The sequence below is a fragment of the Amphiura filiformis genome, chromosome 10 (genome assembly GCF_039555335.1).
Source record: "Amphiura filiformis chromosome 10, Afil_fr2py, whole genome shotgun sequence".
Taxonomy (NCBI): Eukaryota; Metazoa; Echinodermata; class Ophiuroidea; order Amphilepidida; family Amphiuridae; genus Amphiura; species Amphiura filiformis.
In genome coordinates this window covers 40,341,127-40,367,091 of record NC_092637.1, presented here as the reverse complement: position 1 = coordinate 40,367,091, position 25,965 = coordinate 40,341,127, and the positions used below count along the sequence as shown (strand labels likewise).

The 25,965-nt window shown below is 36.6% G+C and overlaps 1 protein-coding gene across 1 annotated transcript; it reads left to right on the top strand.

Moving 5' to 3' along the window:
- Positions 1 to 293: 293 nt before the first annotated feature.
- Positions 294 to 25,213, top strand: LOC140162857 (eukaryotic translation initiation factor 2-alpha kinase 3-like). The gene is made up of 16 exons (XM_072186163.1): positions 294 to 649; positions 5,609 to 5,741; positions 7,690 to 7,887; positions 8,741 to 8,883; positions 9,422 to 9,644; positions 12,119 to 12,260; positions 12,402 to 12,650; positions 13,849 to 14,014; positions 15,328 to 15,537; positions 16,067 to 16,189; positions 16,909 to 17,055; positions 17,986 to 18,916; positions 19,722 to 19,904; positions 20,592 to 20,693; positions 21,589 to 21,651; positions 23,780 to 25,213. Exons 1-16 carry the CDS (start codon positions 444 to 446, stop codon positions 23,936 to 23,938), a joined length of 3,378 nt encoding a protein of 1,125 aa, XP_072042264.1. The 5' UTR covers positions 294 to 443; the 3' UTR covers positions 23,939 to 25,213.
- Positions 25,214 to 25,965: the final 752 nt, after the last annotated feature.

Genomic DNA, 25,965 nt, shown 5'->3' with positions numbered 1-25,965 from the left:
ATTATTCAGATATTTTGTGTCAATTATGAGAAATGTTACCCTTTTAGACATACGCTATATAAATGTATGCATATTGAATAGGGTATTTCACTATGTACAAAATACGCTATGAAAGGTGCATGCAAGTTTAATTTGGGGCATACCCCAAAACATACTAGAAACACTCACTAAATGGTTAGCCTAGGTCATTAGCCTACTACTTTTTTATCACGCAGATTCACATTACGTATCAATGTTTAAATACAAAAGACTTACTCTTGATCACCCCATTTGGCGCTATGAATGACGTAATCACTGACACTGCCACAAAACCAAAACAAGTTGATGAGTTGGAACTTGATCGATGGCGGCGGGTGGAAAGATGAGTTGATAAACTGGAAATAAGTCGAATTTTACAATGGTGTAGGCTTCCAAACATGGTTGAAATGCATGCGGGATGAGTCATGGATCACTGGGTGCGAAGAAATCACCAGTTAAAGGCGTGCTGTTTTCTTGCGAGCCTTGCTTTTGTGACACTTTTTCAAGTTGTAAAAGCCCCTGGACCAACGCCAGGTTTGGACCAACAACAACAACAACATTCAGCCATTTCAGGGAGTAGGAAAGGACGTCAATTATTGTCTAATGGGAATTGCGAGAGCAGAGCTAATAGGTATGTAGATATCAATGAATCTACCAGGTTGTTGAAAAGTTAAGCTTATAAATATTATCATAATCATTATTTATCAATCATGATATGGGCATGGCATGCCCTGCCCCCCCCAACTCAACACAAAAGTTGGCAACCATGAGAGTTACCAAATCTTTCAAACACCCCCTTTTGCAATGATTTTTCCGGGGATTTTTCATTAAATTTACCCCCTTTTTCACACAAAATCGAGGACAAAAACAACCCCTTTTTTGTGGTTTTCAATGACTAGAATTTCCAACACCCATTTTATTTTAAATGACTAGAATTTGAGTGAATTTCAAACACCCCTTTTTCAATGACACTAAATATTGCCAAAAAAATACTAGATTTTCTCAAGTACCTCTTTTAAAGTCTTACTCAGATTTCATTTGACAGCTTAACCATCGCGTATACGCGCGTGACGTCAAGCGTGTGCATTGGACCTTGTGCAAATAATACGCGCTGGACGGCTAGCAGTAGGCCTACGCTTAATTTGTAAAAGGGAATCTGAATAAGACTTTATACAAATTTCGCGGACAGTGCAAATTAAATACCCTCTATTTTGCTGATTTCACAGTCAAATTTCGCGGACAGTCCAACTTAAATACCCCATATTTTGCCAATTTCGCGGTCCTTGCTACTGGTAAAAAATTCCCCTTTTCTGCGCTTTTTGGTAACTCATGGTTGCCAATTTTGGGTTGAGTTGGGGGGTGGGGGCGGGATGGCATGCCATGGCTCATTCTGCATACATGAATTCATTGTTCAGTGTGACAGACAATGTAAATCTATATTGAATGTACATGATGTACCTGTCATGATTTGGTTGTGTTCCAGAAATTGGGAACAGAACAATTTTTTGTGTACAAAAAAAAATTATTGTCTTTGTTTGTCATTGTAGGTTTATACCGTACTCACATGACTCACTAGTCAACCAGTGTGCTCATGATCATGATGTACTCTAAATTAGGTGTGTGTACGTATACACGTTTCACGTTTAACCGGCGACTTTACTAGAGAACCACTGGACCTACCGTATTGCCTGTAAATGTAATAAACGCCCGGAGGCGTTGCATTTTTCCAAAAGAGACGTTTTTATTGGAAATGAATTGAAAAAAGTGAAAAAAACTTTAAAATCGGGTTAATTTCCTGATGGTGCTCCTGTAGAAAGGAGGGATTTACAAGTATCTAGTAATGGCGGCGCCCACAGGCACAGAACAGCGTGGTTAATGATATTTTCTTGGTAAATACAACAAATTTACACCTGTAAGTGCTTCATCAAGCAACAAGCCTTGAAATACATGTAAGCAGACTGGAACCAGGAGCAATTTGTTTTGAACATTGCTCCTGGTTCACTGGGATTTTACAAGAACCAGGAGCAATTTCTGAAGAAACAGGAGCAATTTTCAATATTAAATCCTTTTCTGCATACAATACAGCATACCAGCACGACTGCATCAAGTGCAAAACTGTAACCAGGAGCAATTTATTTTAGAAAATTGCTCCTGGTTCATGTGAATTTTACAAGGACCAGGAGCAATTGGTGGCTTTACGAGGGTAAATTTGCTCCCCGCGCCCGCTTATTTCAAGGCTTGTCAAGCAATAATCTGGTGAAATTCTACCATAATTAGGCAATGAAATGGATGGAAGTTTGAGTCGTAGTAGGTTTTGATCATGCAATTGAATTTAGCGATCGTCAATGACATGACTGATGTAAGTTTTAAGCTTTAAAAAAAAGTCAAACGATATGGCATAGAATTTGGAAATGTTTGCATTTTTGTCAATTTTTCATCAAAAATTGGAGGGGGCGTTTATCAGAGGGGGATTGTTTATTACAGACAATACGGTCGCAGTGTTCGATTTACCTGGATTAGCGTAGCAAAATGCTACTCACAATTTTGGAATTGCTACTCAAATCTGAAAGTGAGTAGCAGTTTTTGCTACAAAAAAAAATATACGAAAATCGATCACTGGCCACTGCATTTGTCTACGAACTTGCAAGAAGGGAGAAAAATATGATATATACAGTTATGGCAGGAATTCCCCTGAAAGTAAGAATGTTTTGGCGATGGTAAAAGGTATACAAGTCGCAGAAAAATATGAAAAAAAAAACCCTAACTTTAATAATAATTAATCATGCACTAGCTCAATAAATTTAAGGTGGTACCACACCCCTTGATAAGGCCCTTCGCACTTGATTATTAGTTTCCTGTGAAAGATTTTGAAAAAGGGACAAGGTGACTTTTAATTATTAATTATCTAATATCTTTTATTTTCTTTATTTAGTTTGAGCTATTACAAGCAACTATTGACTCGTTTTGACTAGAGCAGGCATTTAATTATTTCACAACAATATTTGATTTTATAAATAAAATGAAGGTGGAGTTGTACTCTTTGTTCATTCATCATTATTGTTGATTATTATAGTCAGAAAATGTCAAGTAGAATTTTAGTTGAAAGTTATTTTTAAAGGAGAAAATTAGAAATAAAAATAAAATAATATTAAATTATTTTGCAATTTTCAATTTTGGACGCAGACGGTAAACAGGAAACTAATAATCAAGTGCGAAGGGCCTAAATTATTTTTGCATTTTTCTCAAAAAATAATATTATTTAACATACTGGTAACTATATAATTATAGGGGCAAGGAAATAAGTACACTCATGACACTTAAATTTCAGTGACTCAAGACAAGAGGTACCGTACGTTATTTATGATAAGAAAAGAGGTACCGCTAGAATGTACCTCATTTCTTTTATGTATATGGTCATTTTCACGGTAAAGGGTGTAACTTTGGATTTTTAACATTTTGATCCGTACCGGTAGTGTTCTAATAAAGCCACAGAATTCCATGATTTTCGGCCACATAAGTCATCTAGTTAGCAGCTACCTTGGGTAGCATAATCATCTTCGGGAGTTACTGCGTTCAGTTTTAGCAGGCTTAAATGTACCTAATATTGCCATTTTGAAAAACTATAAAAAACAGTAACATTTTTGTAAAACCCTGTGTTTTCTTCAGTTAGTTCATGGATAATTTTTCTTATCCTGAAAGTATGGTCACGTGTTCAGTAAACACTGCCACATTAGATTTAATTGTGAACAGCCCTGTATTTTTGAGAACCGGACTTTGAGATTTGTCGTTTCGGAGGCTTCATTTTCCGTTAACAATTGTTAACAAACTTTGTGGGTATAGCTTTGGTTCATAATTCTTGGTTATTTCTTCACTTCTTCTTGATTCATAACAGTTGATATCTTAACTTGAAATGGGTAACAAAAATTAGTCGATTTGCAAGCTTTTAAAATTTTTATAAAATCTTGACTTCAAAGAGCTGATTTTCCGTTAACTTTTTGAAGCCTCGAAACAAACTGTTCAGCAAGCTTGGGCAAATATAAATAAAAGAGCTCATCCAATCTATTTATCAAAATGTAGCAAAGTAGATCCTCAAGTCACTTGTTTTTAAATCGTGGAGATATATATATCACCGTTTGAAAATGGGACCCAATACAAACTTTCCCGTTAACAATTGAAGCCTCCGAAACAAATGAAGCCTCCGAAACAACAATAAGGTTAATTATCATCTATGCATATCTAAATTGGTGTGTTCCATATTGATATCTGCATTGTAATTGTTACATGATATGTGCAGAATGTCATAAATTAAAAAAAAAATTGATATTATGGTTAATGTTTGAAAAATATACTGATACCCAAGAAAGTCTGTTTCGGAGGCTACACATGCAAATAACACCATACTTAACAAATGGGTGAAAAAATTACCATGTTATAAATCTACAATATCTGCCGCATAGAATCATTGATTCAATACACACAAGAAAATAACAGCTTAGATGATCCCAACAGTGTTGTTTTCAAAAAAACTACTTCTGCAATGTTTAACCATTGTTAACATGAAGCCTCCGAAACAAAAAAATGACTTGCTGTGATAATTTAATTTTTGTCACAACTGAAATTCAATACTCAGAAGCAAAGCATGAAAATTGGTAATTGTGATAAATTTTACCTATTTTTTCATGTCAACTTGTAGTAGTTAGCCAAATATTTTACTTTTATGATCACCTGTGTTGTTATCTGAAGCCTCCGAAACACAAATCGCTTGAATTGCCAATTCTAAAAAATAACTCCAATTTCTGTGAAACTTGGCTGGGAGGTTCCTTTCATCAAGTAGTATTTGTACATGAAGTTAGACATTCAAATTATTTTAGGAACCCAATTAAAACTTAAAAATATGTTTAAGGTAGGGAAATTTCCATTGCAAATAACCCTTGATGTTAAAAATTTTCAAAATTGCAATTACAAACATAGCAAAACATGGTATAAAATTTAACTTATATCTGTTGACTTACTTTGGAATGGGATTTCACATGTATTCCAGCTTTCATGTCATAATTTTCTGAGCTTATGTAAAATACATTTCTTCTTAGATTTTAACCAAAATGTTATGGAAATGTCAAATTTTTTATCAGAAATCAAAAGGTTTAAGCCATGAAACATGATTTTACTGGAATTTAAGTTGCTTCTATGCATGATTTCAGTAAACAGAAACATATTTAAGTGGTTTGAAATTTTGACCCTAAAAATCAAAAGTTACACCCTTTACTGTGAAAATGACCATATATAATGACCCACTTGTCTTGATTCACTGTATTTTCATTGAAGTAATTGGATTCCTTGCCCCTATAATAATTAATATACAACTTTTGTTACCAGTGTGTAGCTATTTTTTATCAGGGGGTGTAATACCACCTTAATCTTGCAAAGCAATTAGTTAAATTAAAATAGTTTTTTCCCTCAACTGGAAAAAAACCCCACTTTTTTTACAATTTCATAGATCTCAAAGTTTGAAAAATGATTCTGAATCTGAGACAAACTTTTTTCCCTTTAAAATAATTATTTATTTATCTTTTACGTATTGCTGTGACAGTGGAGAGCTACTAATTGTGAGTACCCTGAATGGTGACATCTCAGCATTAGATCTATCCCATGGAGGCAAACTAGCATGGAGTCTGGAGGCAGAAGAAGGACCTCTGTTATCATCATCCATCAGCCAACTAGAGGTATGTCTGCCAAACTCCATTTTCCATATTTTTGCATTGGATTTCTACCTCAAATTTACTTGAGAAGTCTAGCTTCAAATTTGCATGTGTACAATAGTTTTGAGGCTGAAGTCACTTTGCTATAGTATTTTGGTAGATCAGCGTTGTCTTTTTTGGCAATGGATGTTTTAAATTAAAAGTTCTGTTAGATGATTAAAAATTAGCATTCTTTCAAGACATATTTGAATTTCAAGTGCAAGCCTTTATAGAAATCAAAAATAACGGGAGATATTCATCATTTTCTACTCAAGTATTGAATTTGAAAGATCTATCATCTGAATATCGAATAGCAGATCTATACACTGGCTCTACGCCATGCACAACTCAGCTAGATATCCCAATTCCCTTAGCCCACCTAGAAAGGACAAGAACGTGAGTGCGAGTGGTGACTTCAAATCATCTCATTTACCATGTGGTCTAGTCAAGGTCTTAGGCAGGATTTGAAGGTTTGGGTGTGTAAATTCAAAAACCTGGGTGTGTAAATTTAATGATTTAACGCCTGTGAAATTAGTGTTAGAATTCAATGCTGTTAATTATCAATTTGATTTGATAATAAAAATTGAAAATTGATGGAATTTCAGTAGGGGAATGGGTTTTGTCAGCTCTTATGTACATGTACATGTATGTAAATTACTTAGATGCCTATTGATATGCAACTACATTAATTTGTATTAAAGCTACTGGTAGTCATAAAACATTACTACGGTAATTAGAAAAATATAATGGAAAAATAAGTAACTTTGATATTAATGGAATACAACTTTTTGTGCGAAAAAAAAATGAAAAATTTTTTCTGAAATTTAAAAATGAAAACATTTTTCTGAAGAGTAATAATTGTCATATGACCATGGTGCAACAGCTGATGATAGAAAAACAAATTGATTCACAATTAATCATCAAAAGTAGGCGTATATATACACATCTAGGCATTGCTGGATTGATGGTTGATCACTTCCTAAAATGTAATGATGTGTGTATTTGTAGCAAAACAAGCCATAATTTGAATTTCTTGCCCTGAAAATGTCAGTACGTAGATGCTTTTGATGTTCAGTTCACTCTGCAAGAGAGCTCATTTGCAAGTTGCAATGATATTTGTGACTTGATTTAAAAATCCTGATCAGAAGTATGGTACAAATAATCCTAATTAGATATAATATGGTACATTCAAGTACATTTGGGGTGAAGGGTTTCCTCATCAGTCAGAAATGTTGGATGCTTCCCATTTGTAGTCAAGAGCTTGGCCCGTTAGCCCTGTGTACATGTATTTAAAATTTGTCCCGCCCCAAATAGATGAAAAATAGTAGGCCTACATACATATTTTGGGTTTCATAAATTTAGGTAAAAAATGTCTCCCATAATACAGTTCTATTGCATTGCAAAATAACATCACAAATTGTTTACTATAAATTTTCTAGAATTATTTATGCTTCCCCATCTGGCTCTGACTTCCCTAAAACACTGTTTCCCCCTTAAAGGTGGGAGACGTGATTGACAGCCTCATCCCCCACTTTACCATGTTTACCCCGCATCAAAATGCAAATTTTGGTATCATGTGAAACCTCATCTTTTCTCATTAACAGTGAAATTATAGGCTTTCCAAATCAGAATGCAACTTCCTTTAAGAGAAACTATAGTTTATGGTTACACACAAACATTAAAGTTCGCCACCCAAAAATGGTGGAGATGTTACGCTTTTTGAATGACCTCATTACCTGGCTAGTGCACAGTTATTATATAGTCTAAATATTGGCCCGAGGCAGGCCCCTTGACCCCAATGTGCTTGCTTTGCCCTTGCAAACTAATTCTTACTTCACCCGCATTTGTCTTGGCCCTACAATGTAAAGCGTTACTGCCACTGTGTGGAATTGACATACATCATTTATTGTTTGTTTTTGTTCTTACACTCAAGATTCAAGGACCAGAAGGCAAGTTCAAAGTAGTTCCATCATTAGACGGAGGTCTCTTCAAGTGGAACGATGAAGAAGTAGAGCCAGTGCCGTTCTCAGCGGACACGCTACTCAGCTCATCGTTTAAGATCTATGATGACTTGGTGATGGTTGGAGGGAAAGAGTCTATAACCTATGGTATCAATGCAAAGACTGGCAAGGTATGGGATATTCAAGTTGAAATCCATATACCCTCTGTAGAAGGAAGACATATGACCTTAATCTCCTACAAATGGATGTCAACTGCATGAGTAGTCAAATCACGGTTGTTTGATGGGATCATTTATTAGTTTTTCAAACAAAACATCATGTACAACCAAATTTTAGGATTAAACAGCTAAAAGTGATATCATACTATGTACATTGTACATACAGATGCTTCTGAGTGATTCTCAACTTAAATTTCCCCTCTTTTACAAAATTATTCACTAAATCGCATTTTTAAAGCTTTTTCGGATATAAAATATATCTATTAATGACAAAATTGGTGGCGCTATTTAGTAACTGGAAATTACTCTTTCAAGCATTTAATACAAATAATTTCTTGTATTGTTTGATAAAATATGTTTATAAAATTTCCTTGTTGCTTGTTTCATCTATTCCAGCTGTTTTAATGGCAGTATTAATGACCTACCCCTTGCAAATATTTTCCTCAGGGACTGCCTTTTGAGGAGAGCGAGTGCAATCGCGCTCTACTGCTCTCCTTAAATCTGATATAGGAGACTGATTTTTAGCTCTCCTTAGTTGACTATTCTCTCCTTACATTCTATTGTAAATGCTCTAAACATCTCTCCTTGAAGGCTCCAGAAGAGCTATTTAATGCTCTCCTGTAAATTCCAAAAGACAGTCCGTTTCCTTCGTTTCAGACACGTTATGCAAACTCTTACTTGGTGTTCTTATCGACATCTTTGTTTCAGACACGCTATGCATGTTCTTATCATCATATTTTCCTTCGTTTCAGACACGTTATATGCAAACTCTTACTTGATGTTCTTATTGATATCTTTGTTTCAGACACGTTATGCATGTTCTTCTGAAGGCTGCAACACTTTCCTGCAAGACGACTCAGAAGATATGGATGAGGAGGAAGATATTGTTGTAATACAGAGAAATCAACAAACAGTCAGAGCTGTAGAGCAGAGAACAGGAGCAGAAAAGTAAGCAACAATTGTCTAATGCCTGTACGTTTGTTTGTTAAATTGTTTGTGTGTGTCTTTGTTTGGTTTATTCCTCTAGAAGTACACTGCAGTTTTTTATTTAAAATGGCTAAAACTGAAAAAAAACTTGGCTCCTGCCATCGTACTCACAAAAGCTGTGGCATCTAGGACTTCTATGTGAATACAGACTATTTCACAACAGTCGAAGTCCCTGCGCATTGTAAGCTGTGAAATCTTGCATATTCATGAGGGCCGATCATTCGATCGTACCCTGTCTAACAATCACGCCAGCGTGCGTACTGTGTGTGTGTGTCTTCTCGTTTATGCGAAAGATTGCAAAAATGTGTTGTATGTGTGTGGCAGTTTTGCCTGTCGCATTTCATGGAACGATCGGCCATCATTATTGGGTGATGCTGAGACTTTGACTGTTTGGAGTTCATCATTTTGTATGTAGTTAGTCTTTGAGCTGTGGAGTAAAGAACAGCAGCATTTCCTTCCCTAATAACAGTTGTTGAACTTTTCCTTCTTACTTTTTAAGGTGGAACTTCAGTGTTGGCCAGCATGAAATCTCCTTCCTTGTTGGTGAAGCTAAAGAATGCAAAAGTACCGATCCAATTGAAGATGAGGATGAGGACCACACCTGCATTACAGAAGACCAGGAAGGGAAGATAGAGGACCCCATGATGAAAGTGTTTATGTCACCTGGGGCAGTTGTTGCCTTAAGTAGGGATGGCACACATACAGTACTATGGAAACAAGATGTAAGTGTGGGTTCCTATCATAGGCATGTGTTATACTGTTTATTTTCTTGAATGTTTAACACATCAGTGATGGGTGCATTTAACATTTAACACGCATCAATTCCAGCCCCGTCTGGCGGCAAGATTTCATAAATACATGGTAGGTGTGGTGCACCTCAAAAAAAACAGGAATTTCTAACAATGGCGCCATACATGGGGTAAAATTTGCGACGGCCATAACATATCGGAAACTATGCATTATTATAACATATTTTTGTTTTAAAAAGAATGAATATTTTGAGCAAGTTTCATGTAAATTATTAAGGTCGTCTTTAGATTTCGTTACTTTCAACTGTTGATTAGCATTGAAGAATGGAAAATTGAAGGTTGAAAATGACTTGCGTGTTACACATCTACCGCAATTGCTAAACGTTTAACGGATTATGTGTGCGTTTAACGTTCTCGTGCCTAATTCCTATGATCAATCAGTGACTAAAACCCAGGTATATACCCGGATGCCATCCCATTGTTGTCCTACCCGGGCCTGAATTCACTTTACCGACTACCTGAGAGTCTGTATTTAATTTGTTTACAAGACTTGCACCAGCCTAGTTTGGGTGAAATGTTTGCCTGATAAGTTCATTTGCACTCAATGAGTTGATAAACTTGCTGTCTATTAGTCCCTAGCCAAAAATCCAATTACATGAGGCTCACAACTGTTTGCAGACAATTTATTACAAGAAATGTCTTTAAAAAAGACAATGCCTCAAGAGATTCCAGCGGGCACCATCTGTTATTTGCCATAAGAGATACTTGAAATGCTAGCTTTAAGCCTAGTACAAGGAACTTATACGATGTCCTCATTCACAAACTGATACTATCTGTCCATCGTATAAGACTATTACCGTAAGGCAGCGTATTGAATGAATATTAAACAGTCAAGAATAAGCTCCGCCACCCGCTGTTTCGGATCCCTCACTGTCTCCCAAAACATCAAAAGCGTTGCACGTAGCCTTACTTAAGCCTGTCCTTTTTCACATAACGCAGACCAAGTAAGGCCAACTTGCCTACAAATGGTCAAATTTTGGCAAGAAATATCTCTGTGTAATCCTATGCAAGTCCCACATCACATCCATCACATCGATATCGGCGATCGTATTTTTTTACTGAAGTTAGGCTAGGCTGGTTACCACCAGCGTCATGCACGTGACGTGACACAGCTAAAATAATCGACCGGAAATCGGGGATCATTAAAACGTCAACAATTTCAAAATACGCAATGACAGTAAACTTAATGGCGAGCGGTCCGAATTTTGAGCCATACAAGTTTATGTGGTGAACTAGCTTTATTTAAGCCATCTTGCAATGGTAATAATTCTGATGTATTTAATGCAGGAATACTTGCATGCCGGGTGGTAATCCGAATAATCAGTCCCAAAACAAAATATTCATTTACTGACATGATCGATGGACCCTGCATTTTTCAATACATTGATGCTGTAGCCTTCGTGACAGAGTGAAGAAGGCTACACACAAGGAAGGCTATAATCACGTATCATGTGCCCCAGATGCGTATAGATAATAGAGGCCCTCCTTCAACTCCCAACTTGTGACCACGGAAATAGCTTAATAACTGTGTAGGAAATTTGAAATTTGGACACCAGAAACTTCAGGTTGAAAGTCAAAAATTGTCAATTGGTACACCTTGATACAGAAGTTATCATACAGTGATAGTAAGATTTTTCAAATAAAATCTCTTTTCTGTAAAATTGATTGCTGTGCTGAAAAATGTTGCATATAATGGGTACTTGCTTTTTTGTACAGTAATTCATTGTAAGGTACCATCAATGATGGTCACAGAATTCGGAAAAATACATTTGTCCATAACTTTGCTAATTTTTTTCCAACAGATATGGTTGACCCTTCATTTTTCAAGTTAAATAATCACCTTTCTAAACAAAACAATTTCAATGTGAAATATCCTACTTGCACCAGGACCAAAAAAGTACTAAAAAGGCTACTTGGAAATTTGATGATCATACCTAGCATCAAGGGCTTAGGCAGCCAACCGTGTAGGGAGTGTTTTACACACCCAAATTTGTAAATACACACCCAGTTTTTGCCCACTTTGTACATAAATTTTAAATTTACACACCCAGTTTTTAAATTTACACACCCAAACCTTCTGATCCTGCCTAAGACCCTGCCTAGCATGGAGGACAGGCCTAGGCAAAATAAACCCTTTTTTTCTAATAATTTCTCCGCAATCTTAATTTATGTCGACAAATTGTTCATAAATCCACAGCAGGGTTGCAATATACCATATGTCACTCGGAGTGCGACAATTTGTACAGATAAATTTATCACAGGTATTTTTCTATTAATTTGGCCATTCGTCTGCATATTACCAAAAATAATGCATTTTGGGCGACCTGTCAAGTCGGTGTTATTTTGTTTTGTTTTGATTAAACATCTCTTTGACATACTTGTTGCAGTTTTCATGTGCAATAGCAAATGCATGGATCATTAGAGGTGGGATTGTTGAACAGATGGATATATTTGCTAGTAGTCTTCCAGCGTTAACCTCTACCCAACCTCCAGGATCACCTTCCCTACCTGAACCAGTGATGTATTTAGGTGAGTAGACCTGGAAAGAGGTGGGTTATTTTATTTTATTGATTTTGCTTTTTCCAGTACATTTTTTTCTCTTTTTAGCAAAACTGCCTTTTCCGCATATCTTCCCGACTTAATATAGCCCTGTCTGCTCTTTGATTTCAGATATGTATCAGAACCAGTTATACGTACAAACAACCAAAGTAGTACGGGATGCCTTAGATTACAATGCAATGCTTGAGACTGCTAATTCACAAGGTGATGACCATGCTCTGGTAATACCCAAAGTAAAGTGGCGGCCATATTACTCGACGCCATCGAGGACGCCAATTATGATAGCTCATGATAGAGGAGACTCGGACGAAGAAGACCTAGGGTCAGGGGCGATGGCGTTATATAACCAATATCCATTTGGTGAGTATTCTAAGTAAATAATGATCATGTGATAAACATGTGATGAGCACATGATAAACATGTGATGTTCATTAGGTGTGCATGTGTATAGCACATGAACAATTTGAGTTGGGGTTGGTGAGTATGAAGTGAATGTGATTGACCTTTTCGGTAAATCCATAATTCTTTGTGGTTCAGACCCGAGATATCATCATTTGACATCACGCTGATGTGCACATCATTTAGGAAACATCGTTATTGTGTATTTGAAAGCTGTGAAGTGCGCAGTAACAATGTATGCATCCGCATGACGACATCTCAGGTCTAACCGCAAAGAATTACTTGATTTTCCAAAAAGGTCAATTGTTAGTGAGGGGTTGAGTGAGTCAGTGAAGGCATGCATTAGCAACAACAGTTAATTTTGGTGTCTTTTTCACACCAATATGGGACATCAGACAAGCCAGGGACATCCCCAGTTTTACAAAACAAGTCCCTTGTTGGAGCTGCTTAAACTACATACAAAATGGCAAAACCAGGGACACATATAATGGGAACAGTATTAATGACCCCTGGTTGTCGGAAAAGTGGCCGAGTGAAATAAAAAGTAATCTCATAATTCTGCCATTTTAGTCCCCAGTTAGTTGGTAAAAGGCACAAACCATTTGTTGTGTTTCCTTGTGTGTCCCCAGTTGTCACACACAACAAGGGCCTAAACCTAAGATTGAGGGCGTTATTTATTTTTCATCCAGTGTCATGTTATTTCTCAGCGAGATATTGCTCTGGCAACTTTGTTGAATAAGAATATACATAAAAGACCACATTGCCCATTCATTTTTGTGGTATACACTTAGATCTACAAGTTGGCAATGAGTTTATGTCAGAAAATCAGAAAAAAACAAGCAAAGTAGTTAAAAATCGGTAAAGCGCCTATAATTTCACACACATAAAATGACCACTTTTACATAAAGTGATGAGTGAACTGTATGGGTGATGTGATGAAAGTTGTCTCAATGGCCTCATTCCAATTACATAGTTCAATAACCTCAATTAAACAATCATAGTGCAAAATTTGACCTCAAGTTGCAGGGTATGAGTTTTTGTACCCAAATTTACAGAGGTCATTCAATGAATATACAAATGTATTGGGGTTAAATAACTTTGTCCTGATAGATGAGCATGTTGTGGATCCTAGCATAATGAATTGTTTGATTGTTTCCAGACACTGGATACTATCCGCAATACTTATACCTAGATCAAACACCTAAAGAGTGGGAAGATGTCATGAGGAATGCAAGGACTAAGAAGACAATTGGTGTTGATGGTAACAAGAGTGGAGATGATCTAGTATATCTGGACCTGCTGACAATGTCCATCTGGAATTGGTGGTATGTACACCCTATTCCAGAAAATTACAGTGCTAATTTTTGGGAATTAATTTTTTTATTTTATTTTGCCAAATGCAACATAGCTAAATCCTAATCCGTTAGTTAGTTCTAACTTATTACAATGTAAGTCAAATTTTAATATTTTTGCAATTTGAGGGACAATTAGAATGTGTAACTTGATATTAGTCTTTGTATAAGTCTTTTTCACTTATGAAAAACACCTACTAAAAACGCACATTTTTTGTCCATTATTTTCAAAAATTGACCAAGCATTAAAATTTGAGTTTCTTGCCAGTTAAGCATATGCACAGCTTTTTGCAGCATTTCCATATTTTGCTCATATAAATATGTAAGATGTGTGTTTACGCGGCCAAATCACTGTTACTGAATTTCATTCAAATTTTTTGGAAAAAAATTGGCATATTATCTTACATATTTTATCACTTAAAAGTACTCACTGAGGGTGGAAAAAGCAGAGGCCGGGGAAAGCTGAGGTATTCTCCAGCCAAGCTGTCACCATGTATTTAGGTATGGGCCTATGAGTGGGTACATCCCTGACTTTGGTATATTTCACCAATATTTATGATGCATCAAAAGTCCACTCCAAAACACTAAATAATGTACATAAATTCTACGGAAGAGATTGGTGCTTCGGACTAACAATAGGTTTATAAACACCTCAAATAAAGACATTTTGCACTTATGTAACCCGTCCTACACCAAAATCTGATCTTGTTAGGACAATTTGATTGATAAAGTCGTGTGCAGAATCTTGTTAGCTCCAATTTGATACCAAATTTACTACCAAACACTCTAATATGACAAAGATTGATACCAATATATGAAAGTTGGTGCATTTTCAAAAGTTGCAAATCAAAAAATGCACACGGTTGAAATTGTTATGGGGTCTTCAAACTTGCTTACCCGCAATGGGCCCCTGAAGACTATCCCAAGTGCTTGTAGAATGCATGGTTTATTTAATTGGAAATACATGAATGAGAGATGAGAAATGCATCCCTGATCAAACAAACCTGACCACTACAGATCCAATTGATTTTTCTCATGAATTTTAAAATTACATAATAAACCAATTGAAAAGTTCAGGGACAAAAAGCGATATTTCAATTTTAGACAAATATAACTGTTTAAAAAAAGTGGTTTTAAAAAAAAAAAATTTGTGCATAAAGAAGTATTTTCAAGTGTATCAGTTTGAAATTGCAACTGTTAAGAACAGTTAAAATCACCAAATATTTATACCTCTTGTAATTGTATCCCGCTATACCTGTGTTAATTCTTTTTTCCTCCTCCACCAGGAAAGAAATCCTCAGCATTAGTATGTTTATTGCCATAAGCATGCAGCTATTCTGGCATTTTGTCAAGAAATCCACCAAACCTGAGCGAGGAGAGAGTATGAGTAGTGAAACAAATACCGGTGACGTTGACGAGGTCGCTGGTGTCGCAGCTGAAGAAATGCCGGCGACTATAAAGCAGGTGGAAAGAGCGCCCTCGTCATTCAAATCAAGGTGAGTCTTGTTAAAAGTCAGTGGGAATTTGTAAAGTTGTCTTGGGGCATTGCATAACTTCGATTTGTTGTCCTGAGAAAGAAATACTCAGAAAATATGTTTTTTATGTTTCTTTTTATTCAAATTTGCAAAATATTGAGAGCTTAAAACAGTTTCCTTACAATTCATCTGAATGTGCATCTGAGCGCAAACAAATCGAGTCTGGTATGAGAATATAAATTTATATATTTGTGACGTGATCTGCTCCATGGGGGCCAAAGGAGGCATTTTTGGGTTACTATAATTATTATACAAACATTATTTTTGTTTGTTTTTTAATTCCATATTTTGGTCTTTATCTCAATTTCAAATTTGCTGCCTTTGGCCCCCATGGACCAGATTGTGTCACAATTAGAAAGATAAACATAAGAGCTGAAAAGATGCGCTTATTGGTGTTCTGTGAAAAAACAGTTCAACCATTTTAGAGAAATAATTATGTTGAAATATGTTGCTTGTAATTAAAACAAATTTCTTCCATTTTGTGTTGCAGATACTTGACAGATTTTGAACATCAAGAGTGCCTCGGTAAAGGAGGGTTTGGGATTGTCTTCCAAGCGAAAAATAAGGTGGATGAAAATAGTTACGCCGTCAAACGCATCACACTACCAAACAGGTAAAATAGTTTAAATAACATTATTACATACATGTACATGTACTATAACATGTTATTTTTTATGCAATATTTTCTTGGCAAGTATATGAAATTTGTTTGAGGACAAATTTTGGAAGTGACTGGTTGAGTCGGTCACTTTCAGGAGTTGTTTACTAAAACAATGTAGTGAAAGACAGAATTAGGACTTTACACACTTAATTAATTAAAAGTATGTTGTATCTGAAAGGGTTAGATCCCAGCAAACACAAAACATTTTACAGAAAATGTTTAAATGTTTTATAGTGCTTCTCTTAGGACCTTTGACATACTTACTTTATTTGTACAGGTTGAAAACAGCGCTTAAAGGAGTGGTTAGTTGAAAATGTCCATAGGGAGAGTTTATTAGGGTAGGGGTGCTAATTTGGTCAAATGCAGTAATTGTGTTGCAATTATTATTTGTGCGCTTGAGTTGGATTTGAACCAGGGACATTTCATTATATCGACTACTCAGTGTCAGAAGTGGGTAAGTGCAATAGCTGCCCTCTGAACATTTGGCAATTTACTCAACTGAGTATATTGTACTCATCTACACATGGCAGCTACTGCATGCACTTGCCCACTTCCGGCAATGAGCAGTCGATATATCCAATCTAGAGGAAGAGAAATCAAACCAATTGAAGTATTAGCCCCATCACCTACTTTATTGAATTAACCTCTAATCATATTCATATTTCTTTCAGAGAGGAAGCTAGAGAGAAAGTGTTGCGAGAAGCGAGGGCGCTTGCTCGATTGGACCACTCAGGAATTGTTAGGTATTTCAACTCGTGGTTGGAAGAACCACCAATAGGATGGCAAGAGCTAAATGACAAACATATCTTAGACCATGGGTAGGTTTATAATTATGTTCTATTCATTTGAAACCCAAACAACAATTCCCCATTTGTAATATTGATATAAATATGCCTATATTGTTGCGATTAAGAATTTTCATGGTTTGAAATTTTTTAGACGGTCTGACCATGCAAGCCACTTTAAAGGACACTCTACTTGTCCATCTCACCAATTAATGTTAACTCTCTCCACACTGGTGTCGACTGCAGACGACAAGTTTAAAATGTTTTTTTTTTAATTTAAAATTGTCAGAATTGTACATTTTTGTGACCATATTTGGAATCAGCATGAAAAATGCTTTAAAATGAGTACAAACAATTCAAGCCTAGTATTGGTTTAGCAGTTCTTGGGATAGCTCTTGATATTTTGAGAAAATATCTCAAAACTTCTGACTTTTTATGTTGAAGCCTATGGCTAGCACTCAGAGCATTAAAGTCTTAATGTACGATTTCCGTTAAATTTTAATTTTGTTATTTTTTATTCAAAATGTTAAAATAATATTAGTAATAAATGCCGAGAACGGTTGCTGTCCATTGTAAGTTGAAATAACAAGGTGAAGTGAAAGAAATCGCACTCGTTATTTTGGCCATTTAACATGCAGTTCTATGGGAGGACATATTATCATAATTTTTAAATTATGATAATATGTCGAACTTTGCTCTGTTGACCTACAAAGACAACAAATTTGGCCGATTCCATTTAGGTGCAAGTTGGGGCATGTGTAAACATTACAAATATGCAAAAAAATCAGGTTCGGAAAAAATTAACCAATTTCATATTATAAGATCGTACATTTTTGATGTAACTTATGTGCAATATTATTATATATTTTTTTGCAATTCTGGTCCAGTGATAAAGTGTAATAAATAAATAAATAAATAAATAAATTATGGCTTTAACTTTTAATGTTGTCTTGTTATTGACAGTGATGGGCTGAGCGACACTGTAACATCAAACGCAACATCCGCCACACCCTGTACCTTCAATAAGGACAGCCATCTTGTGCGAGATACGAAACAATTCGCAAAACGTACCCATACCAATAGTCATCACTCAGGGAGCTTTATAGACCCGATAGTAGAAACTACTGAGAGTGCTGATGAAATTCAGAATCCGATAAAAAAAGTTGCAAGCATTGTAGATAATATTATCTATCCAAATACATGGGATATGTTAGACTCCAGCACAGGATTTCCTAGTGGTTTAGACTCCAAAGGTGTAGACAAAGATGAAAGCGGGTCTTTCAGTATAGAATTCCAAGCAGTGGAGGAGTCTAATGCGTCTGACAGTGACTCAGAGCTGAATTCAACAGCAGTGTTTTCTCAGTTAGGGGACTATTTGGAGACATCCACCCCACGTGCTATGGCGTCTATAAGTAGTACAAGCGGTAGCGCACATTCAGAGATTGCACCCATTCCATTTCAACAGTATAGTCCACTAGAAGACACAGACTCTGTCCAAATCGTTTTCGAAGATTCCGGTTGCGCGGACAAAGAGGACCAATCATTGGATCATTCGCTATCATCCAGTCCAACACAAACAGATTCAGCTAAAACAGACGATACGTCTAAAAGACAATCAGCTGGTTTGCACCGGCCAGAACTAGTCCAATCCGGTTTGCACCGGAATGGCGGCCATGAACAGAACACATCAGAGAAGATGTTCACCTTTCATACGACGATACCAAGAGTGTATTTATATATACAAATGCAGCTGTGTCAAAAAGAGACTCTTAAGGATTGGTTGAGTAGTAATACACTGAGTAGAGACAGGACAAGGTTGTTGCATATATTTGATCAAATTCTGGAGGCAGTGCATTATGTACATGGATGTGGCATGATACACAGGGATTTGAAGGTAGGTTATTTTTCACTATAGGGGAAGGTTCCTACTGTTTATTCCGCAAAGGGTTAATCCGAAGGGGCATTAATTATTCTGAATTCAGCAATTGGGGCGTTATTCCGAATTTGTGCAAAATCTTAAGCATAACTCTAACACTAACCCCGAACCCATACCATACCCATACCATACCCATACCACAACCCAAAATTGTCGGAATAACGTCCTTTTGGAATAAACCTGTTTTTCTCAATTCAGAATAACGCCTCTTCAGAATACCTGTGCAACCCCCAAGAGACTGGGCTAGAATTTTGACCTGAATATATGGAAATGTATGGATTCTTGAAAATGGATTGGTGTACAAGGCAGTACATTTCTATGAATTAATTTTTGCCATATCTTTTGCTGAGAATTAAATTTCGCAAACTGTGAAATTCTACTAGCCAGAACTGGAGAGGTTTCAAAATGGATTCAGATTCCATGAGGCCAAGGCATGTTTATGAGCTAGCAAGCCTGATGAATTCAGAATATTTTATGTCAGTAATAGAGCCCGATATTTAAATTGACCATTAAAAACCTAAACTATAGCAAAAATGAATAAGCAGAAAGCACTTTAAAGGCATGCAATAAAAGTGTGAAGAAATATACAAGTTTTTGGGCCAATTAAAAAAAACCATTAACATCATAAAACTAACATCTTACCAAAAATTCAAGTCTGTCCAATTTATTATAACAAACATTTCATATTATTATAAATATTTTGTCCTGCTATCAGAAGATAATATTTTATACATTCTTGTTGTTTTCTTACATTTGTATATAGCCTTCCAATATCTTCTTCTCCTTGAATGGGACCATCAAGATTGGAGACTTTGGTCTGGTCACAGCTATTGATACCGACACTGATCCAGACTCGGACGCATCCAGTGATGGAGGCATTAGAAGTCCAATAGACAGACGACATACTGGACAGGTGGGAACTCAGCTGTACATGAGCCCAGAACAAGTAAGTTGGGAGTAGTCTCAGGGACTGCCTTTTGAGGAGAGCGAGAGCAATCGCCCCTACTGCTCTCCTTAAATCTTATATAAGAGAGTGATTTTAGCTCTCCTTAGTTGACCATTCTCTCCTTACATTCTATTGTAAATGCACTAAACAGCTCTCCTTGAAGACTCCAGAAGAGCTATTTAATGCTCTCCTGAAAATTCCAAAAGACAGGCCCTGCGAGTTCATTTTGATGTGCATTGGGCTATTCCGGTTATAATCTGTACACCCCCTGTGGAAGACATGACCTTAATCTCCCAGACACGGGGTGTAGATTTCAAATGGAGTCGCCCATTCAAGTAACTCCATTTAAAATTCACACTCCCTGTGTGGAAGATCATGTCTTCCATAGGGGTGTATGGATTCCAACTGGAATAGCCCAGTATCAATGGATGTTGAAATGTGATGGTTTTCAGGGTGGTGTGTGTATGTACATGTAAGCAGTGTGTGCGTAGTTGTTGAGGTTGTTTTCCTAATATGTGTGCATGTTTAACTGCAAAAGAGGACACACACAAGACTTTTCGCTATTAAACTGCGGACCTACCTGCAAACGAGTATGTATCACTGTGTCTCATTTGAAATGAAAATGTTAGTATTTTTTTTAAGTTTCAAATTATTAAATATATTTTTATAAATTTTTTAACATTTCAGTTGAGTGGAGGAAGCTATGACTACAAGGTTGACATCTTTTCATTGGGTCTCATATTCTTTGAATTGCTGCATCCCTTCTCAACTCAAATGGAACGCATTAAAGTAAGTATTTAACCCTAACACCCAGGTGTTTTTTGGTGAAGGGGAAGGAAAGGTAGAAAATAAGAAAAAACTGTTTTCTCTGATCCAGTTTTGAGCCACAGGCCCCTCAGGTGCTAGACAGATGACCAGGGATAGCTACGATTTTGCACATTTTATACCCAACATATGAAAATTGAAATATGAAAATACTATTTAAAAAAAAGACTTTTGTTTGTCAGATTTTTTAAGATATATTTTTACGAGTAGTAGTGTTCACAGAATATTGTTTTTGAACATGGCAAAGCAGCCACTTGGTACAGGGAGGTTTCTTCAGTCATTTAAGACACATGAATTTGATGAATTTTGCTCCTTTGCTGGTTAGCAACAAAGACAGTAGCTGTGAATCAATACTGTTCTACAAATTAAACATTGAAACTAAATATGTTATACAGGGGTCTGCAATCCCTGGTACCTGTGCCAAAAGTGGTATGCAGCAACCTTTCCAGTGGATCACAGGCGTGGTAATTTTCTTCAGTTGATTTAATAAAAAGGTCGTTGACACCTGCCTGTTATATGTGACGCGATCAAGGGAAATGAGTCAGATGTCACTAATATTGATTTTGAGATATTGGCAAAGAAAGTGTTAAAATTCTTTTGTTCTATTTTGTTTTCAGTACCCTAATTGATAAATTGACGTAACTTCGCAACAAAAAATCATATCAACATGAGGTTTTCAGTTTCTGAAAGCTCTAAATGTGTGCTTTAGAAACATATGCAAAACTTATTTTCGACCAGCAGGGCCGACATGTGACTCATTCCCCTTGATCATGTCACATAATATAGGTTTTATTCTTAAAATATACCTTACAACTTGCCAATTATGATCTCATGTTTAAATTTATGTTATTTATTTTAGATCTTGACAACAGCCAGACAGATTCGATTTCCATTAAGGTTCACAAAAGAGCTACCAACTGAGGTAATTATTTGCAGTCTTAACCCTAACACGCCTTGGTACTGCAAAATACTACTTGATATGTGCGCTGTTCGTGCATGCATCCCACGTGGTGTGACGACGCAAGTGATATATAGGCACGGTTTCGCTGGCCAGCGAAGCCCAAGACCTGTGGCAAAGTGTCGCCGAGCCAGTGGTTGTAATCTTGAGGGTCTCGGGTTCGAATCCCACCCGAGCAAACAACTTTTTTTTTTTTTATCTCATTATTCCTGCCTTCTTTCCCTTCCCGTTGCCAAAAAGTCCCTGGCGGGTTAGGGTTAGGTGACCACTATCGAAACTCAATATAGGCTCAGTTAACCCTAACATGCCTGAGTACTATAAAATACTACTTGATATATGGGCTGTTCGTGCGTGCATCTCACATGGTGTAATGACGCAATTGCCCTAAGTGATATATAGCCACGGTTTCGCTGGCCAGCGAAGCCCAAGACCTGTGGCAAAGTGTCGCCGAGCCAGTGGTTGGCATGCAAGGGGTCTCGGGTTGAATCCCACCCGAGCAAACAACTTCTTTCTTTTTTTTTATCTCTTTATTCCTGCCTTCTTTCCCTTCGCGTTGCCAAAAAGCCCCTGGCGGGTTAGGGTTAGGTGACCACTATCGAAACTCAATATAGGCTCAGTTAACCCTAACATGCCTGAGTACTACAAAATACTACTTGATATATGCGCTATTCGTACAGGTATCCCATGTGGTGTGATGACGCAATGAGGCAAGTGATATATAGGCACGGTTTATATTTATGAAAATGAAAAAAGAAAAGGAGAAAGAAAAGAGGAAAGAAAGAAGTAAAAATGAGAAAAACAGAATAAAAAGAAAATTCAGCCACACGGGGACTCGAACCCACAAAAATAGTTCTTAACAGATTCCCAGTCCAATGCTCTATCCACTCGGCCACACATCAGCTTACGCAATTAATGATTTTCGAAGCGGATATATAACTATAATTGGATGCAATTACTTGATTACAATCGCGTCCGCACAATGGCTCTTAGAATAAACACGCATGTCGGCGCTGAAATTTTGAACGAACTGATGGAGGAATTTCTTTGTTTTTTTCAATACTAGCTTAAATGTGGAGTGAAAATCAAATGGGATAGCAATTGGCAGAATGTTGAGAAATAATGTAGGTATTCAGATGTCTAAATTAACGTCCCGTAATCAAGATATCGATAATTTCACAAAACAGTTTTTTCTCGGGCAAGATTCTCGAAAATGTTCCCCAAAAACAGGCTTTTAAAATTTAATCGGTACTGTATTTGGTTCTTCCCCATGGCAACATTATTTCTTTAATCGATTTGTACGTAGTACAATACAAAAAAGAGGAAAACAATCACTTGGCGTGGTTTTATACGGGGCGCACATTTGAAAAAAACGTCATGGAACACGTTTTTGATCTTGTGAACATGGTGCGTAAAACGGCTTTAAACGAAGGATTTTCAAAGTTATTCTAAAAATTTGCATAAATCCACAAGAAAAATGTTAAGCTACATCCAATGCACCAACATTTCACTTGCTGCGATATTTGATTACTGTGAAAACTCTGTTTTAGAGAACAACTTTATACGTCTTTTATACGTCTTTTATACGTTTCTTCGTGTAACCTTAAAGCCCCTGGCGGGTTAGGGTTAGGGGGTCATCACCACCAGAGATTTTTTATGTTGTCTCTTGATAAAGTCAATTTAGAGAGACCTGTGGAATGCTAGATATGATATGCACAATAATATATATTTACAAAAAATCAAAATGTGTTTTTACATGTGAAAATTTCAAAGAAATAACTTGGTAAAATCATCATGGGGGAAAACCTGTTGAATTCTTCACTTTCAAGATTAATTTTTAGCAATAGATGAAATATCATCATAGATGTATTGTAATTGTATTCAAAAGTTGTAGAAAAATTAGGAATGAAGTAAAACAGTCAATTTAAGGAAGATATTAACTAGCATTTATCAAAAATAAAAAAAGTTGATTTAAATCAATGATTTTTGTAAACAAAACATGTGATTTAAATAGAGTAGTGCACTACTAAAAAAAGCCAAAGACATGCAACACTAATAATTTAATTTGCCCACATTTCTTATCTCTTGTTTACAGGCACAGTTTGCCAAGTGGCTACTCTCCGCATCGCCTGAAAAGAGACCAGACGCTACCGAAATTACACAGAGTGAACTATTCAGTGACATGTACAGAGACTTTGTACCACCAAGACCAAACGGTGCACGGCAGAGATATTCATCCAACTCTAGTAACTGAATCCAGTGTTGCCAAACCTGTGATTATTTAGTAGCCCAATTGGGTGACTTTTGAAGATTTTTCCCATGACTTGACCATTATCTGACACATGGAAGTGAATGGTTAAAAGACATTTGGGGGAAAAATGGGGTGACTTTCTCGATGATTTGACCCATGATTCAAGCCAAACTCGATCCGGTACTCTGTAACAAGAGTTCATACATACAGACCAAGTTTGCTCAACCAGGAAGGCGTCTGAGGGTGTGTGTGATGACGATGCCTATTTAAATCCATGGGTTATTATACACCAGACGGTGCTTGCATATTTGCGATATTGCATGTTTGAGACAGACAGCTTGAAATTCTCTTGAATAAAGAACTTAACTGCTGATTGTCCATGGTTCACTAGCACTAAACCTCATCATGATCATGGCTGCGATAGTTATTCTAGATACAGTCTGATAAGGGTACTGCAACCACTGAGCTGCATTCCTTAATGATGCCAAAGGTTTTATGGCTTGTATTGGGCTACTGTGGTTAGCATCTTCCATTTAATTGTGCTATGTATATAAGTCTGGTTTTGGGTTCGTTATTAGGCCATTAAAAAGTGCAAAAGTATTGGATGCCTCAAAGCTGTTCCAGTTGAAATCTATATACACCCTGGATGGAAGCCATGACCTTAATCTCCCACACAGGGAGTGTGAATTACAAATGGGATTACCTGAATGGGTTACTTCATTTGAAGTCTACCCCCTCTGTGTGAGAGATAAAGGTAATGTCTTCCATAGAGGGTGTATGGATTTCAAGTGGAACAGCCTATTGATGGTGTATTCAGCCCTATCCATAGGGACTAAGTTCATGGCATATGGCAACAGTTTGCCATTACGGTGGTATAATTATATATTTGTACAAATGTGGTTTGCATTTTACACCAAATTACATTTTTGCACAAATTACTTGCAACACCTTATTCATCAGAAGTAGGAAAGAAATTATATTTTTTCAAATCTATTGTACATTGAATGACAGTAAATGTAATATGTACATTTATGGTGAGTAAATATATGTCACTAAAAGGTGACCATGCTTCCAAGGTTTACCAAGTGTTGGGGTGTGTGGGTGTGGTGTGTGGGGAGCGTGTAATAGGCTTTATAGTGCAGAAGTGTGTACATAAATAATTGGCTGTGAAAGTTGGCATTTTCAGGGTCTGATGTGTTACAAATTTATAAAACAAAAAGGTTGAGGAAAGAAATACATTTTCCAAATTTCTCAGAAAATGTTGACAAATTTGTTACTGATTTGAGATTGCTCGGCTATTCCAGTTGAAATCCATACACCCCATGAAAACATAATATGACCTTGATCTTCCAAACAGGGAGTGTGGATTTCAAATGGGATTGCCTGAATGAGTGACTCCATTTGAAATCTATACCCCTGTGTGTGAGATTAAGGTCATGTCTTCCATAGGGGGTGTATCGATTAACTGGAAGAGCACATATATTGTTGTGAACTCAGGCTATGATAGACTGAATACAAATGACCCACCAATACAATACAGAATAAATCGTAGGATCATCACTTTGGTCAGTAACCTCAAATTGAGCATGATATGGCCGCAGCATTTCCCCACCCAAATCAATCAAAATCACCCAAATACATGTTTATTGGTTGTTCCATGCATAAACACACTTAGATCTTGATAGACTTGGGCAATGATACTTCTGTCACATTCCATTAGAAATTACTGGTACATTGGGCATATACAAATGGGGATGATTGTTCTTATTTTAAAATTCAAGTACTAGCCCCTACTCAGTTATAAGCCCACCCTATTTTTGAAGTAAAATCTGCCATCGATGTTGGTGGGCTTATACCAAGTGGTTATGGTACATACATTCAGCATTCCAAAGCATTTCAAGTTTTCAAAAAAAGTTCCGAGACCTCGTTAAATAGCCCCTCCTCAGTTATAAGCCCACCCTATTCTTGAAGTGAAATCTGCCATCGATGTTGGTGGGCTTAAACCAAGTGGTTATGGTACATACATTCAG